Source organism: Akebia trifoliata, chromosome 8 (genome assembly GCF_017979445.1).
Source record: "Akebia trifoliata isolate Shusen 1 chromosome 8, ASM1797944v1, whole genome shotgun sequence".
Classification (NCBI taxonomy): Eukaryota; Viridiplantae; Streptophyta; class Magnoliopsida; order Ranunculales; family Lardizabalaceae; genus Akebia; species Akebia trifoliata.
Window position 1 is genome coordinate 9442277 of NC_141382.1, and position 15396 is coordinate 9457672.

The 15396-nt window shown below is 30.4% G+C and overlaps 2 protein-coding genes across 2 annotated transcripts; one reads left to right on the top strand and one right to left on the bottom strand.

The window, feature by feature from the left end:
- Positions 1-100: 100 nt before the first annotated feature.
- LOC147395977 (large ribosomal subunit protein uL30x-like) lies at positions 101-1590 on the bottom strand. Its single transcript, XM_086449750.1, has 4 exons — positions 1236-1590; positions 1051-1130; positions 641-743; positions 101-534 (listed from the first exon to the last, which is right to left on the bottom strand). Exons 1-4 carry the CDS (start codon positions 1332-1334, stop codon positions 319-321), a joined length of 498 nt encoding a protein of 165 aa, XP_086305876.1. The 5' UTR covers positions 1335-1590; the 3' UTR covers positions 101-318.
- Positions 1591-1770: 180 nt separating this feature from the next.
- On the top strand, positions 1771-2112 carry LOC147395978 (cytochrome P450 86B1-like). The gene has a single exon (XM_086449755.1). It carries the CDS (start codon positions 1771-1773, stop codon positions 2110-2112), a length of 342 nt encoding a protein of 113 aa, XP_086305881.1.
- The last annotated feature ends 13284 nt before the right edge of the window (positions 2113-15396 follow it).

The following is a 15396-nucleotide window of genomic DNA, read 5'->3' on the forward strand; positions in this document are numbered from 1 at the left end:
GACTTATCTGACCGTCTCGTCCATGCCTGATACGACAACTCAGACGATACATCTCGGTCTGGAACGAGTTTTGAAACCACAAGTCACAGTAAGGTGATCATGAAACCAAAAGAATGACTCCCTTTACTAGAAATAGATTCATTGGTATCAAAATGGAATACCCAATTCAAATGTCTTAAAACGCCATAATTCAACACATGGTTTAATATAACAAATTATCACCTAAATCCAAATCCAACTTGTTTACCAAAAAAAAAAAAAAACCCGGAAGTCAAAATTCAAATTCAAAAAAGACTAGATAGAAGCACAGCTCTCACTCTAGTTCATCCTCCTAATAAATTCATTGATGTAATTCTCACGATTTCCAGCATCTCCACCTTCAACGTAATGGTTTCTCTTCTTCTTCAAACCACCTGATGGTGCACTTAATTTAAATGGCCACAAGAAATTGTTTGCTTCCTTGAAATGGGGTCCAACAGTCATGATCTCATGAATCAGATCTTCCACACAAATTATCCCATACTTGCCCAGGGCCTGTAGAAACATCAAAATCAGTCAAAAGGGGTGGGAGGGACAACATTACATTAATTTTTTATTTTAAAAAAAAAAAAAAACGATTGACACAAATATTGTAACCTACCTGTTCAACAATAGAATTATCAGTCAAGGCGATTCGCTGCTTGTTCAGCTTTCCATAACCCCTCTTGTAAATCAATTCCCTCACGCTCTTAAGATTGGGGTATCTGAGAAATAGAATGTAATATCAAAGAGTGTTGACTTCACTTCAAATGGAATTAATTGCTCTTTCAATCGACATGAACCAGACCCATTAATGAAGTGGTACTAAGTTCCATCTAAATATATATAAAAAAAGAAGTATCCAGACCATCAGACAGTTTGAAACATATGGTTCAACTGCATACATTCTTATAAGAAGAAATGGGAGCCATATAATTCAACAAGTTCAATAGCTTGAACTGGAAAGAAAAGTGCAGATCCCTTCTTGTTTTTGAGAAACAGTGGTATGATCAAGAAATAGGACATGCTTACCCATACGTCACGTAAGGTTCAACCCTATGCAACATGTTCACGGTTGCTTTGTTCACTTTGAGAAATACACCATTGAATATCTGCCAAAAAAAGTTAACTCCTGAGAAACACGTGAAAAGAAAAAAAAGAAAAAAAAAAAAAAAAAAACTTAGAAGCAAAATTTCAAGTTCCGAACAGATCTTTACCTGTCTCAAACGAAGAAGTTGCAAGATCTTTCTAGTCTTCGGGTCAATCGCATTGATACTTTCAAGAAACAAGAAGATCAAAATAAGAAACAAATACATTGGCCGCTCAAATAATATTTAGTCAAGGTGGTTGTGTTTTAAATGTATTAAAAGATAAAAGAAACATGGTTGACATTCAAATGTTAGGAGATTAAATTTTGAGGATATCTCTTATAACTTTATGGTGCAATGGTCTTTGTGTGGGATATAGATTACTAGAGTTGCTATTTGCTAATAGGAAAGAACTTCACATAATTCAAATTGGTATATTATTAACCCAACATGATATGTATGATGATCATCTTTCTTATTTGCTTATATAAATCTATTAAGCTTCTAATAATTTATGTTCTCATTGTTCTTGAGGTTTGCTTTCGACAAAAATTTTGCTGTTACATTTGGGAAGAATCCTAATTAGGCGATTGACGTTGCTACTGAAGCCATATTTTATAGGCATGTAATTCCTAAAACATGGTGGAAATTGTGTCGTTGGTTGATGATCGAGAAGGAGAAGAAATTGGAGAAGGCAAAGAAAACCATAGATCGATTCATACCCTCAAAGAGAGAAGATATGCTTAAAGGTGTGGAAGAAACTAATCTAATAACAGCTTACATGACTTCTTCTGAAGAAATTTCAAAGAATGATTTGCTACCTAAAGGTGAAAAGTTCCTTAAAGACACAGGGTTGAGCTTCCTTTTCGCAGGTCAAGATTCAACTGGTACAACTCTTGCTTGGTTCTTCTGGGTGATTGCGAAGTCACCGCATGTGGAGGCGAAGATCTTAGAAGAACCCAGCATTGTATTCTTGAAGAACACGAACGGTGAAGGTGGCGTATAAACCAATCCAATCCACAGATGCAATATGGGTTAGTGCACTGTTACCTCTTCCTAACATAGTTGAGAGAGAGAGAGAGAGAGAGAGAGAGAGTTACCTCTCCGTTTTCCGACGAGATGGCGAGGTGAGGTGAGTGAGGGAGATGATCGACGGCGGTGGCTAGGTTTTCGGCTTCTTCTAACTGGAAGAAGAGAGAAATACAGAACGAAAGTTCTGTTTTTTAATAATTAAATATATTAATATTATATATAAATTTGGTTCGGATTTCGGATTGGTTCGGTTCTATTATATGTCTAATCCGGAACCGAACCAAATCAACCGGATTTTTTTCTTTCGATCCATACCCGAACCACGAGTGTGTTCAATCCGAACCAATCAAATCCAAAAGCTTCGGATTGGTTCGGTTCTCGGATTTATCCAATCCAATGTGCACCCCTAGAATTTATGCTCTATTTGGAAAAAGGTGTACCTAAAGTTGCTGAAGTTGAGAGAAAGTTATTGTTGTTATTATTGAAGCAACTTGCTGAATTGAGTATATTATTTGGTAACATACTGTTAAAATGTTGAACTGTTTGATAACTTGTTGTTTAGAAATTGCTAGATGAAATTAAAAATAATATTAAAAAGATATTATTTATATAACATTATTAAAAAAAAAAAAATTGCTGGTCTTTCCATTCTGTCTCTCTCTCTTCTATGTACTTTTATTTTTTTCTCTCTACCAAACAATACGAGACTCTAGTTTGTATTTTTGAACTACTTTAACATAATCGTGTGAGAAACTATGATTTGCATGGATACTTTCTATAGTAATTTTTCCATCCTTGCTGAAATTTAGAAAATATGATTTGCACGGTCATTTTTTCAGGAAAATTATTTATCTTAAAAAATAATTTTCTCTTCATTATTACTGATTGTCGTAATCATATTGCCCATATTTTGATACCCATAACATGATGAAGCTGTCACATGTAATAACATGGGTGACATTAATAATGCTCAATCAAAAACAAAGATAATATTCATCTTCCACTATATTAAATATGTTTCAACAAAAAAAAAAAGATATATGACGTAAAGAATGAAATATATTTACGAGTATAATGAGAGGTGTAGAAAGTGGTAGTTCCAAGAACAGTGGCCACAATGGAAAATAAGCCTATTGCCAACCCCAACACTTATCTTGATAGCAATTTTTTCCTGGATGATCTCATAGAATACTGTGCAAACTAAATGTTTATGGTGCACTAAAGCAATGTAGTCCCCTCCCTATTTATAGAATAAAACCAACCTTCTTTGTCCATCCAATCCATAAGATAAGTTTTTAAATTCTTGATAAAAGATGAATTGGAGAGTTCTCAAGTCAAGGTCAAAAAATAAAGTTTCCATTTTTGTGTGTGGTTGAGATGGACTTGAATCCTCGACCTCATACACTCTAATAATTCAACTAACTGAGCTATATATGGGTCCAAGTCCAAAGCATTGTAAGTTATTATGGATCAACATTTGTGATTGGACAACATGAATTTCTTAGTGGACCTGCACACTTAAAAGCAAAAGCAACTCTTTTTGCCATTGTTTTCCTGTATAGAGGCAGGCAGGCAGACTTTTTTTTTTTAAAAAGGACAGTAAGGCAGACTGTAGCATACATTTAGGGCTATTTTCAAAATCGATTTTCAAGAAAAATATTTTCTCTATAATCAAACACACCCTATGAGTGAAATTTGCCTTCGTCTGTTGAACAACACACAATCGACTGAGAGAAAAGAAAGAAAGGAAAGTTGAAGATAGGATTCTAAGTTCAAACAAAATTTAAAAAAAATATAGACCTTCAAATCTTTATCAATAGTGAGAAGTTCTCTCCATAAATTTTAGTTCCTCTCTCATCACAGAAGGTTCTCTGCTCAACCAAACTACGCCCAAAACGAAGATCTCCAAGACCAGGTACCCCACTCCCCCCCTGAAAACTTGATTTCTTTCTCTCTCTCTCTCAATTTATCTCTCTAATACACCCATTTCTCTACAATCGACGAAACAATCAATCTCTTCCTTAATACGAAAATTTATAACAAAAAATTAAAAAAAATAAAGAGGATGATGGTTGCTTACTTGACAGAGAGTTGTAAAGATAAAGATGGAAAGATAGATGGTGCCAACTTTGCTATTCCAGTTTTGTGGGGCCTTGTTGAACCGTGTGATTTTGTGGAGGCTTGTTGAAGTATTGATATTTGAGAGATTCAACTGATTTTTTTGAACGAATCGGCAACAAAAAAGAGTTGTTAACAATACCAAACACTAAAGTTCCAAAAAAGAAACATGTTCAACATGAATTTAGTCTTCACATGGCTTTTTCAAACGTAGTATTAGTACATGTCTTGGTATGCAATTAGTAAAAATTGGTATGTCGATAGAATATTTCTTAATAATCGGTCAAGGTATATTACCAAAATGATCAAGCCTTTTCTCGAAATTACTGGCTTAGCCATTTCTTCCGTTAGGGGAAATTATTAAAAAAAAAAAAACAAGTTGTTGAAATAAACAATTCTAAAAAATATAACATTTTTTTCGAAAAATAGTGATAGGAATCCAAAATGCCACTTCAAGTGGCATTTTCAAACTAAAAAAACAATTGAAATGGTATTTTTCTCGTGTAATGACCATACTATCATTTGCATTTTTTTTTTAAAGGTCACTTAAAGTGGCATTTTTAATGGTTTGAATTTTTTTCTCTTTCCTCCTTCCTCCGTCTGAACCTACAAATCCGATACCAAGGTAAGTTTTTGAATACTTTTTCTTCGTTATTTTAATAACTTGATTTTGATTGGGGTACTTTATTTATTAATGGCATGTGATAAATAATTTAAGATCTTGATCTTGATCTATTATTAATACTAAGATTAAATTGACTATTTTAATCGTTAATTGGTGTGTGATAAATAATTTAAGATCTTGATTTTGATCTAATATTTAGTAATGGGAAGGATTTGTTATCTCTTCTTAATTTCATCTAATTGCATAAATAATTTTTCTATCAAGTTGAAGTATAAATGAAAAACGAATGTATGTGTGTTGGTCTTGTAGTCAACCATGACATTTTGCATTAGAATGCCCAAAGAAAATTGCATGCCCCAATTGTCATGTAGGAATGATTGTAAATTTCGTTGTCAAATCAAACATTAAAAATAAAGGTCGTTCATTCAAAAAATGCTTAAAAGATTGTTAGTATTTTGTATTCACTAACAAAGTCGACAAAGGGGAGACATCAACAGATAGAAATAGGGTTGCTATTAAAGATAAATTAAAATTTTTCAATGTTAATGATTTTCTTGTCTTTTCGGATAAGCAACCTGAGTGGTTTCGGTAGAAGATGTGCAGGTCAAGCTCAAAATTAAGTTAACTACAATATTTTTGAAGTGTTGTGAATAACCATAGTTCCCCTCTTAAGAATATTATAATTGTTTTTATTAGTATTGTAAGACATTAGTATTTGCAATATTGTTTGATATTAAGTTCATTTTTGTTATAAGTTATATTCTTCTGCTTTTTCAGTTAATGGAATATATAAAAGAAAATACAACACAAATAGAAAATTTTAACTATCATATAACATAAATAGGAAAACATAACATAGAAAAGAAAATACAACTTTTATATGATTAATATCAATAGTGAAGAAATATCATTTGTTAACTCAAATTCCTAATCTGTATTACTTTCATCAGTCATATTGTAAGATGAACGTAAATTATTATTGTATATAAATTGTTCTCATTCTTCATTTGTAAACTCGGGGAAGTCACTTAATCGGTTATGGCGTAAGTCACGTAAATATATTCATGCATTTTTCATTTCCATGCGATTCAAAAGCTTGATCAAATGTAGATGGTATATTCTTTCAGTACATTTTTGCTCTCTGTCGAGAAATTTTTCTCCAAGGTTAAGCATATTTAACTTTAGAGATTTCAATTTTGAGATCAACCAACGCCATTGTTTGTTTCTTTCATTGAAAAACTTTTCAGTGGATTCTATAGTTTGCATACATTTTATTATATCTTTATGGTCTCCTTGGTTTCATCTTTTGATTCTTCGCTGCTAATAACAATAAGAGAATTCCCACTAGAAATGAGTCTTGTATTATAAATGTTTAGATCGAATTGTTTAAGATAGGTGAATTCAAATGATTGTATTTCAAATGTTTTTATAGGCAATTGAATAATGTGAATGCGACCATACATTGTGAATTATCATTTCATTACATTTTCAATTTTTTTTTTGACTTTATCCATGGTTAGTCTATTATTTATTTAAGACTTTATCAGTGTTAAGTCTATTCTCATTTCATATTTCTAGTATAAATTGATGACCATTTGTTTTTTTGCCATTAAATTTCTGATATCAAATAGTAAGAGTCGGATTGGATGACTATTTTTTTGCCAATAAATTTCTTTATTTCTTACCAATTTTTCTTAATAAATTTCATTTTTTATTTTTTCAATAAACCCATTGAACTTATATAGTTATTCAGCAAAAGTGGTTAATTATTTTCATGGGTTTTTTATTATAATTTCTCACACATATATCTATATATACACACACACACACACACACGACAGTACCACAACAATAATTTTTTATATGGTTAAGTTATTTTAAAATTATTTTATTAAAATTAAACAAAAAGTCACTTCAAGTGGCATATTTACAGGTTATATTATAATTCTAAATAAACACCAGTCACGAACTTGTTTTACTAAAGAAACTCAACACCTATTAAAGGTAAACCCCATATCTAGCCTACATGAATGAACCATAACCACCAGCAAAGAGAGAGAAAAACATTTTCAGAACCTGCTATCACTGAGTTAGTTAAATGAATAGGAAAACTAAGGAAACAAATCCCCAAGCACATTTGGGACTGACAAGAATGCTTGACAATTGACATTTTACAACAGAGTCCCATTCTTTGATGGTATGGTACTAATACCTAGACTAGGCAATGTGAGCTCATAAAATAAAATAACCACCCTCCATGAATAACACTGTGAAGTACTACCAAACCAAAAGAGTCCTAGTCAATCAAAGAAGGCCTACCAAACCAAAAAACCAAACATTAAAAAAAAAAAAAAAACCGTCTTCTGCTTTGTAATACCTGTTTATTTTTTAATGAAATCTTATACGAATAAAAAAAATGTAAACATGCTTCTAATAAATAAAAGTGTCAAAATCAGCAAAAGACCTAAACCTCAATTTCTTACGGGATAATCATAGTACACCCATCAAAAAAATATATATTAAATACAAGAAAATGTGTGCTTTATTAGATAAGTAGGATCTCAGAACTAGCAATTGATGATCCCACTATATCTCAGTAAGGTCAATCTGGCAATCCCATTGAAATAAAATTTTAGCAATAAACACACCAAGTTTAAGTGGAGTAGAGAGAAAACAATTAATTCAAACTAAGTAGTAAGTACCAGTAATACCCATTCCCTGCTGAAATCAATCACGGATCCACAACAAACAAAAGCATCAAAGATGATTGGGGTCATTATATTCAAAAGCTCCTAATTATCACTACCACATAAACCCATTTCTCTCATGCAAAAGCAAATATTTGTGATCTAGGAAAAAAATATATAAAACCACGTAGGGCACCCAATACAACATTTTTCTGCAAGATCAAACCTAAGATAACAATTTGCTACACTGTTGAATAATAACGACCCCATTTCATAGATACCCATTGAATAATAACTCAATAGATGACAATAAATCCAACAAAACTATATAAATCAATCGTTCATGCAACAACTAAGATCATAAAATCCACAAAAACCCATTTCTCACAGTAAAAAGCATGTTTTTTATCTAATATATATATATATATATATCTATATATATATAAAACCACATTCAAGATCTTACCCAAAATAACATTTGATCAATTAGACAACAAAAAATCATGTTGATAATTACAGTGAAGATTCTAACTCAAAAACTCCAAATCCAACACGCAATACGAATTGAAGATGAAATAACCAAACCCACCAAAAAAATACCATAAAAACCCCATTTCACTCAAAAAAAAATACGACAACAACAACAAAAAAAAAACCAACAAAACTACAGAAATCAATCGTTCCTGCAACAATTAAGATCATAAAATTCCACAAAAACATGAAACCCATCAAACAAATAGAAATTCTGGGAGACCAGTGAGATTCTTATAGATGGAAACAAGTAAATAGAGTTCTACCTCTGAGATTCAGTTTTCAGAGCTGCGAAAATGGATACAGGCCGCGACGGAGAGAGGAAGATGAGAGCAGAAGTTTTGGTACTTATTGAGAGTTAAATTACTTAAAATAACCTTATAATATGATGGGGTGTTTGTGTAGGTTTAAGCTGTTTCAAAGGGTATATTTGTCTTTTGGTGGAATATTTCTTTCTAGGGCAAAACACGAAGTCCCTCTCTTCTTGAAGGGCAGTTGAGGTAAAATTCGGGGCAAATTAAAGTGCGCATCAAAGACTAATGTGAGCCATAGTTTAGTCTTTTAAATAAATTAAGAGAAAAAGACTCAAATACCCTCATCTTTAATTTCTAGCCAAAAAATTATATTTTTTTCTCCAAATATCAATCATCTTCAACCTCTTTAGATAAAAAATCTAACCCTCATCGTTTATCTTAAGATCGTATCTATTTCAAGCCTTCAACATTTAAATCTCAAGGAAAAATATAATTTTTGAGGAAGTATAAAATGATAAATTTTGGATAGAAAATTTTTGGATATTTTATGAAAGGAAGCAAGATAGAAAATGATGGATGAAAATAAGGTTTAATAGATTAAAATTATCTTGGAGATTGAAGAGCGTGAAGATGATTGGTATTAGAGAAGAAAAAATTGAGATTTTGGCTATAGATTAAAGTTGAGGGCATTTGAGTTTTTCCCCCTTAGTCTCTTTAGAAGATTGAGGTCAAGGGATGCATGTTATCACTCTCAAAACATAGGGGGGTATGTCTAAATCACCCAAAATAAAATGGGCTTTCAGATTAAGATTCTATGCATAGCAAGTTAACTATTTGACAATTGATTGATACGAGCATAGTATCTTGACACGTGGACAATGGAGTCATAGTTCCTCAATGATGTGAGAACAGATGAGCGATTTGGAAAGTGCAATATAAGGTACAATTTTGAGCTCACTCTAGCATGACTAAAAAAATATCAAGTCGTGCTGGAGTGACCTCAAGTTGGAACCTCATATCACACTTTTTGACGTGAAAATGGATTGGAACCATAGATGTTTTCCACCCGTATCTCGAAGAAAAGCATCTGTGGTTCCCATACACTTTCACATCAAGAAGTGCAATATGAGGTTCCACCTTGAGGTCCTTTCAAAACCTTAGATCAAACCCAAAATAAATTATTGTTTTGAAGGAAAAAAAAATTGGATCAAAATTTTTCCATGAAATCTTGAGGACTATGGTGTTAGATTACCAATGTGATAATCCATATGAGCTAAATAATCCGAAGTAAAACTTGAAATCTTACTAAGTTAGTAAGGAAAGTGTTTTTCAATCAACAAAGAGTCACTTTTCTCTCAAAGAGATACTATTCTGGCTAACTTGGAAAGATTTCATATCTTACAAAAGGTTATTGATCTTAATAAAATTACAAAATTGGTAATCCAACAACACATCCCTCTTGATTTCATAGAAAAACGCAAATAAAAAAATTCAAAAATTTTTAGTTTTTATTTGGTCTTGATCCAAGGTTTTGAAAATTGATGGCTTTTGATCTCCCATGAAAATCCCAAATTTCAACCATGTTCGTTTGATATCGGGTCATGTTTTTGGATACCACAAGATGAGCTCAAAAGACCTATACAACAACCTACAACCACAACAACAACAACAACCAATCAAAAGAAACAATCTAAGCTAGTAAAAAAGAAATGTGTAAATTACAAAAATAGTGAGAAAGTAGTGATTGGAGGAGTCGAGTGAAACTGAAACCTAAAGAAGATAGTGATTTAGGTTGAATAGGTTTACTATCATATATATTTTTTAAATTAAAGGTGACAAATCATTTTCTAATGGGGAGAGGATGAGAAAAAAGATTTTCAGCTCAAGCTGACAAATCTTATGGACGAGGTAAAATCTTTTTTTCGCCATTTCCAAATTTTGTGTTTGTCAGACACCAGAATATAACGTTTTTTTGTGGCCAATCATTTATTACATGATTTATCGTGCAATCAAACAAGCCCTCAGAGCTTTTCAAAGAATTTTTTTTTTATGTTTTTTTTAATTATAAATAAAAGTGTTTGATCCTAAAAGACCATAAATTTCTATTGAAATGATGCTCATTATGATATTGGTGGGCTTTTAAAATAATCGTCGCTAAACTATTAGCTTTTTCATTAATATGGTCGATGTATTATGTTTGGACACTATACCTAGAAACATTGTGTGTTGATAATTTGAAAATTGGCCGTACATGCTCACATTGCAGCTTCATATGCTACAAGAAGTGAATGAAAATATTATTGACAAGGTTCCCTCCTTTGTTTTCTAGGGAACTTAAGAAACATGTCTCTTTATTATTAGTTATTAATATTTCTTATTTAGCATTTGCAATGAAAGAAAGTCAAAACTTAGATCAAAAGGTCTACCTACGAATTTTGATTAATTTTTATTTCTATAGTCTCATTTTCATATTTTGGAAAAAAAAAAAACTTTATATTTTGTATGATTTGGATTTGGAATGAGAATCTGTAACATGGTAAACTATTTTTTTCTTCCAAGAAGGGTTGCCATGAAAACATGCAGATGGTGAATTTTATATTTAAATTATTTAATTTTTATTTCTCTTCTTCGGATATTATGATAGGTCATTCACAAAACTTCTAACAAAATATTTACGATTTATGCTCCTTTCATTCTTTGTGTTACTATCAGAATATGGAAAGTTATATATTTTTTGTTCTTCTATTATAATATTTCATAGGTTGCTTCTCTTGGAGAAGGTGTATTCATAAAAGCTAAATTGTTAAGCAGGTAATTTACAAGTTTCACACCCCCCCCCCCCATTCATTCTTTGACTTTTTTCTCTATTTTGATTATAATTTATTCATTTGCATAAATAAAATAATGTTGTATTAAAAAGGAGTAAGTAGCTAAGGAGTTAATTATATTTAGTTGTAAATATATAAATGACTAATAATTAATCATAATTTTTATTTTTCCAAATATTTTTTTGGTTTAGGTTGCCTTTAAAGCCACAAAGCAAACTAATGGTATTACTATCAAATAAATGATATGCAAATATATGACCCTTTACACCCATTTTATTTTTCTTATTGTTTCGAAAACTAATGCTTATATTTTTGGTATATTGTTTAGTTTATTTTATTTTCCTTTTGTCTTGCTTGACTTAAAGTGCAAAAGAAGATGTTGCACCTGCTCTTGAGCAACTCAAAAAAGTATAATCTGAAATATAAAGTTTTTGTTCAGAGACATGGAGAATGATTTCGACTCAAGATGTTGGCCTTACTCACTATTGGGATTTAGCTATATGGCATGATAAAACTTGTTAGTACTATCTTTTACTTCATCAAGGAGACAATGGGGTTGTGGTTTTATAGTTCATTTTGAAATTCATATATTTCATGCGAATTTGGCTTTTTAGATAGGTTGAATACATTTTTTGTTATATTCTCAATTTTCTTTTCTTGGCATTTTCATTATTGTTTGGTAGTCATGGAAATTTGGTTTTTAATTTTTTTTCCTCAGTCTGTATTGATTTGTTGTTTGTTGATGTGGGTTAAATGCCTTTTTTTTTTAGTTTGTTTAGCTCCTATTTTTCATTTATTTTATATTTTTTTTACCTTATCTCAAGAACCTATTCAAATGATAAATTATCTCAAAAAAATTATTAGATCTTTGAGCAAGATAAGGATCTCATATTCTCTCATTTTCTATATTGTTTTCTATGATTTTGTTTAGGCTATATTGCCAATTTTGATGTATAACTATTAAAGTTATAAAAAGATAACAAACTGGGCTTAATTGAAAACCTTCAATTATTTTTGCAAGCATGAAAGACATAGACATTTACATGGAAGTGATGAAAGATGAATTTTTGTTCATTAAAATTTTTTATTTCAATTTTTTTTATTTCATTTTTTATAACTTTTTATTGGATTGTAACATTTTTTTGTTTCAAGTATCCTTTATTACTAAATGTTTCCAAATATGATATTGAATGATTCGAAAATAATTGATTCAAGTTTTTATTTAGATGTAATCAATAGAAATATACAAACAATGCCTGTGTCTTTCACTAAGGTTGTTAACGGAGACACCCAAATTGAAACACTACCATCAATGGAAAAAAATTTGTTTATGATTTTCACGTTTCATAAAGAAAAAAAAATCAAGTGAATTTATGTAATAAATTAATAAAAATGACCAAAATGCACGTGTCTTCAGTCCTATAGTAAAAATCCTAGACCTTCTCTATTTCAAAATGAGTCATTTTCAAAACTAGGGATTATAGGTTTTTGAAAACGATGATATGAAGATATCATTGTTAAAAAATTATATTGTAAGGTGAGTTGGTTAGTGTTAAAAATGGCCAAATTGACAACCCTACACTAGACCATGCAAGCTCACTATGAGATCATGCGGAGTTGATTAAGATATGTCATATTCCACCAAATATGAACATTATGTCTTTCAATAATATCTTATAAATCACCTACTCTATCAATTTATGCATAATTAAAAAAAATCAATGTTTTTCCATCAAAATGAAGTTTCAAATAATAAAAAGGTAACTCTTACATAATATAAAAAATGAAATGAGAAAAAAGGTACACTGTTATAATTCCATTTCTACCGAATGCTAATATTAAAATAACTCATTGGCAATTAATATACGATTTAAGCCATGGGTTTTTATATTCATTATTTATTATTTTTATTACTACATCAAATGGTGGAACCAAATTTTATGTAAAATAAATGTTTATCCACGTGCAACGCACGTACACTTTAATAGTTTTAATAAAAATGAGTTTTTCATGCATACCCACTTGAGGCTTAAAAGTCAAGATTTACACTCTCCCTATATGCACACAAGCACTAAGGTTTTTCGATGTTTTGGCCCCAAATATAATGAGTTGCAATCCCACAGTGCCTAGGGCCCCCATGTGCGCGTGTGACCCACTCTTTTTCCCATTCACATTCAATCAAGTGAGAGAGTGGTCATTTATTATGAGCACATCACTCTTGTAATCATTCGATGTATGACTATAATTTGGAGAAATTGTCTTTACAACTCTCATAACCAAGAAAGTAAAGAAATATTTGACTTTCAAATAACATATAAAAAGAAAAAAAAATTTAGTTTTATATTTTATCAAATAATGAAATCTCTACACAACTATTCCTCAAGAAGTCTTGAGTTCAATTATTGCCCTAAACAAAGCACAACAAAACTATAAATTCTACAATAATCCCCCACATATTCATAGTTAGAAGGAAAAAAGAAATGTTGCTCATACAAAATGAAATATCGGATATCTAATGTCATTATTTTTTGGACTTAATCGATATTTAGTATAGATAAATAGAACTTACAAATTTTTTGTGTAATTAGGTTATTTGTCAATTTCCCTTTTAGTGTAAGTTAACTATTATATCATAAATATATTTTTTTCTAAAACTGATTGAGTTCTTATTGTTTGACACTTTTTGGCGATGTGTTGAATCTTGGTATTTTCATTAATTCTCTAGAATACTTGTCCATAGTATTCATAGAAAACGACCTACTCCAAAATTCACGTAGGTAAGTCTATCAAATGTGTTTTATAACTATTACACACCACCCAAATAAACTATGAACTTTACTAAAAATATTTGTTGATCATCATCACGTCGTAGATAAATATTATTTAATATAATAAGAAAGGGACAAAGAGTTTATTAACTCTTTTTCACTAATGTTTCACTCATTAGTTCAGTGACTTGTTATTATCCATTGAATCTACTTCCTTTAATCTCCATTCGTGTAAATTGAGTTTCATCACAATAAAATATTTATATAAGCTTTAATTTCATTCCTTTCGATGTTTTACTCATTAATCCCCTAGTCAATGATTTTGTTAATGGATCTAATAAGTTATTTTTTAATATAACAAAATCAATATTAATCACTTCATTCGTCAATAATTGTCTAACCACATTATATCTAAGATGTACGTGTTTACTCTTATTATTATATACATGATTTTTTGTCTTGACTATAGCAATTTGATTATCATAGTAAATTAATACTGATGACATTATTTTTTTCATAAGAGAATACTTATTAATAAGTATCTCATCATTCAACTTCAGTTCCAGTTAATTCTAAAATAATGAATTTTGATTCCATTGTAGATCTAACAATACATGTCTAGTTTTTTTTATGTTTATGTGAACAATAATGTCTTCAAGAACCTTATATTTCTTTTTCCATCTCAAGTTGGTCTTGTATTCATTTCAACTTTCGAGAAACTTTTAAATTAGAGATGATACTACAAACTATTTTAGCAATTTAATGTCTTCATAGATCCATTCGTGAACAATGTTCTGAAACTCATTCACCTGGTCTATAATCGATTTTCCACTGACACTTTAAACGTCACTTAAAGTGGCATTTTTACTAGTTTGAATTTTTTTCTCTTTCCTCCTTCCTCCGTCTGAATCTACAAATCCGATACCAAGGGAAGTTTTTGAATATTTTTTCTTCATTATTTTAATAACTTGATTTTGATTGGGGTACTTTATTTATTAATGGTATGTGATAAATAATTTAAGATCTTGATCTTGATCTATTATTTAATACTAAGATTAAATTGACTATTTTAATCGTTAATTAGTGTGTGATAAATAATTTAAGATCTTGATTTTGATCTAATATTTAATAATGGGAAGGATTTTGTTATCTCTTCTTAATTTCATCTAATTGCATAAATAATTTTTCTATCAAGTTGAAGTATAAATGAAAAACGAATGTATATGTGTTGGTCTTGTAGTCAATCATGACATTTTGCATTAGAATGCCCAAAGAAAATTGCATGCCCCAATTGTCATGTAGGAATGATTGTAAATTTCGTTGTCAAATCAAACATTAAAAATAAAGGTCGTTCATTTAAAAAATGCTTAAAAGATTGTTAGTATTTTGTATTCACTAACAAAGTCGACAAAGGGGAGACATCAACAGATAGAAATAGGGTTGCTAT

What these genes read in the sequence shown, in the direction of transcription:
- LOC147395977 (XM_086449750.1), bottom strand. Translation starts at nt 1,334, where the DNA reads ATGTATTTGTTTCTTATTTTGATCTTCTTGTTTCTTGAAAGTATCAAT. An exon ending in AACTTCTTCGTTTGAGACAG is followed by an intron (nt 1,131 to 1,235) that starts GTAAAGATCTGT and finishes TTTTTTTGGCAG; the next exon opens with ATATTCAATGGTGTATTTCT. An exon ending in ATAATTCTATTGTTGAACAG is followed by an intron (nt 535 to 640) that starts GTAGGTTACAAT and finishes ATGTTTCTACAG; the next exon opens with GCCCTGGGCAAGTATGGGAT.
- LOC147395978 (XM_086449755.1), top strand. Translation starts at nt 1,771, where the DNA reads ATGATCGAGAAGGAGAAGAAATTGGAGAAGGCAAAGAAAACCATAGAT.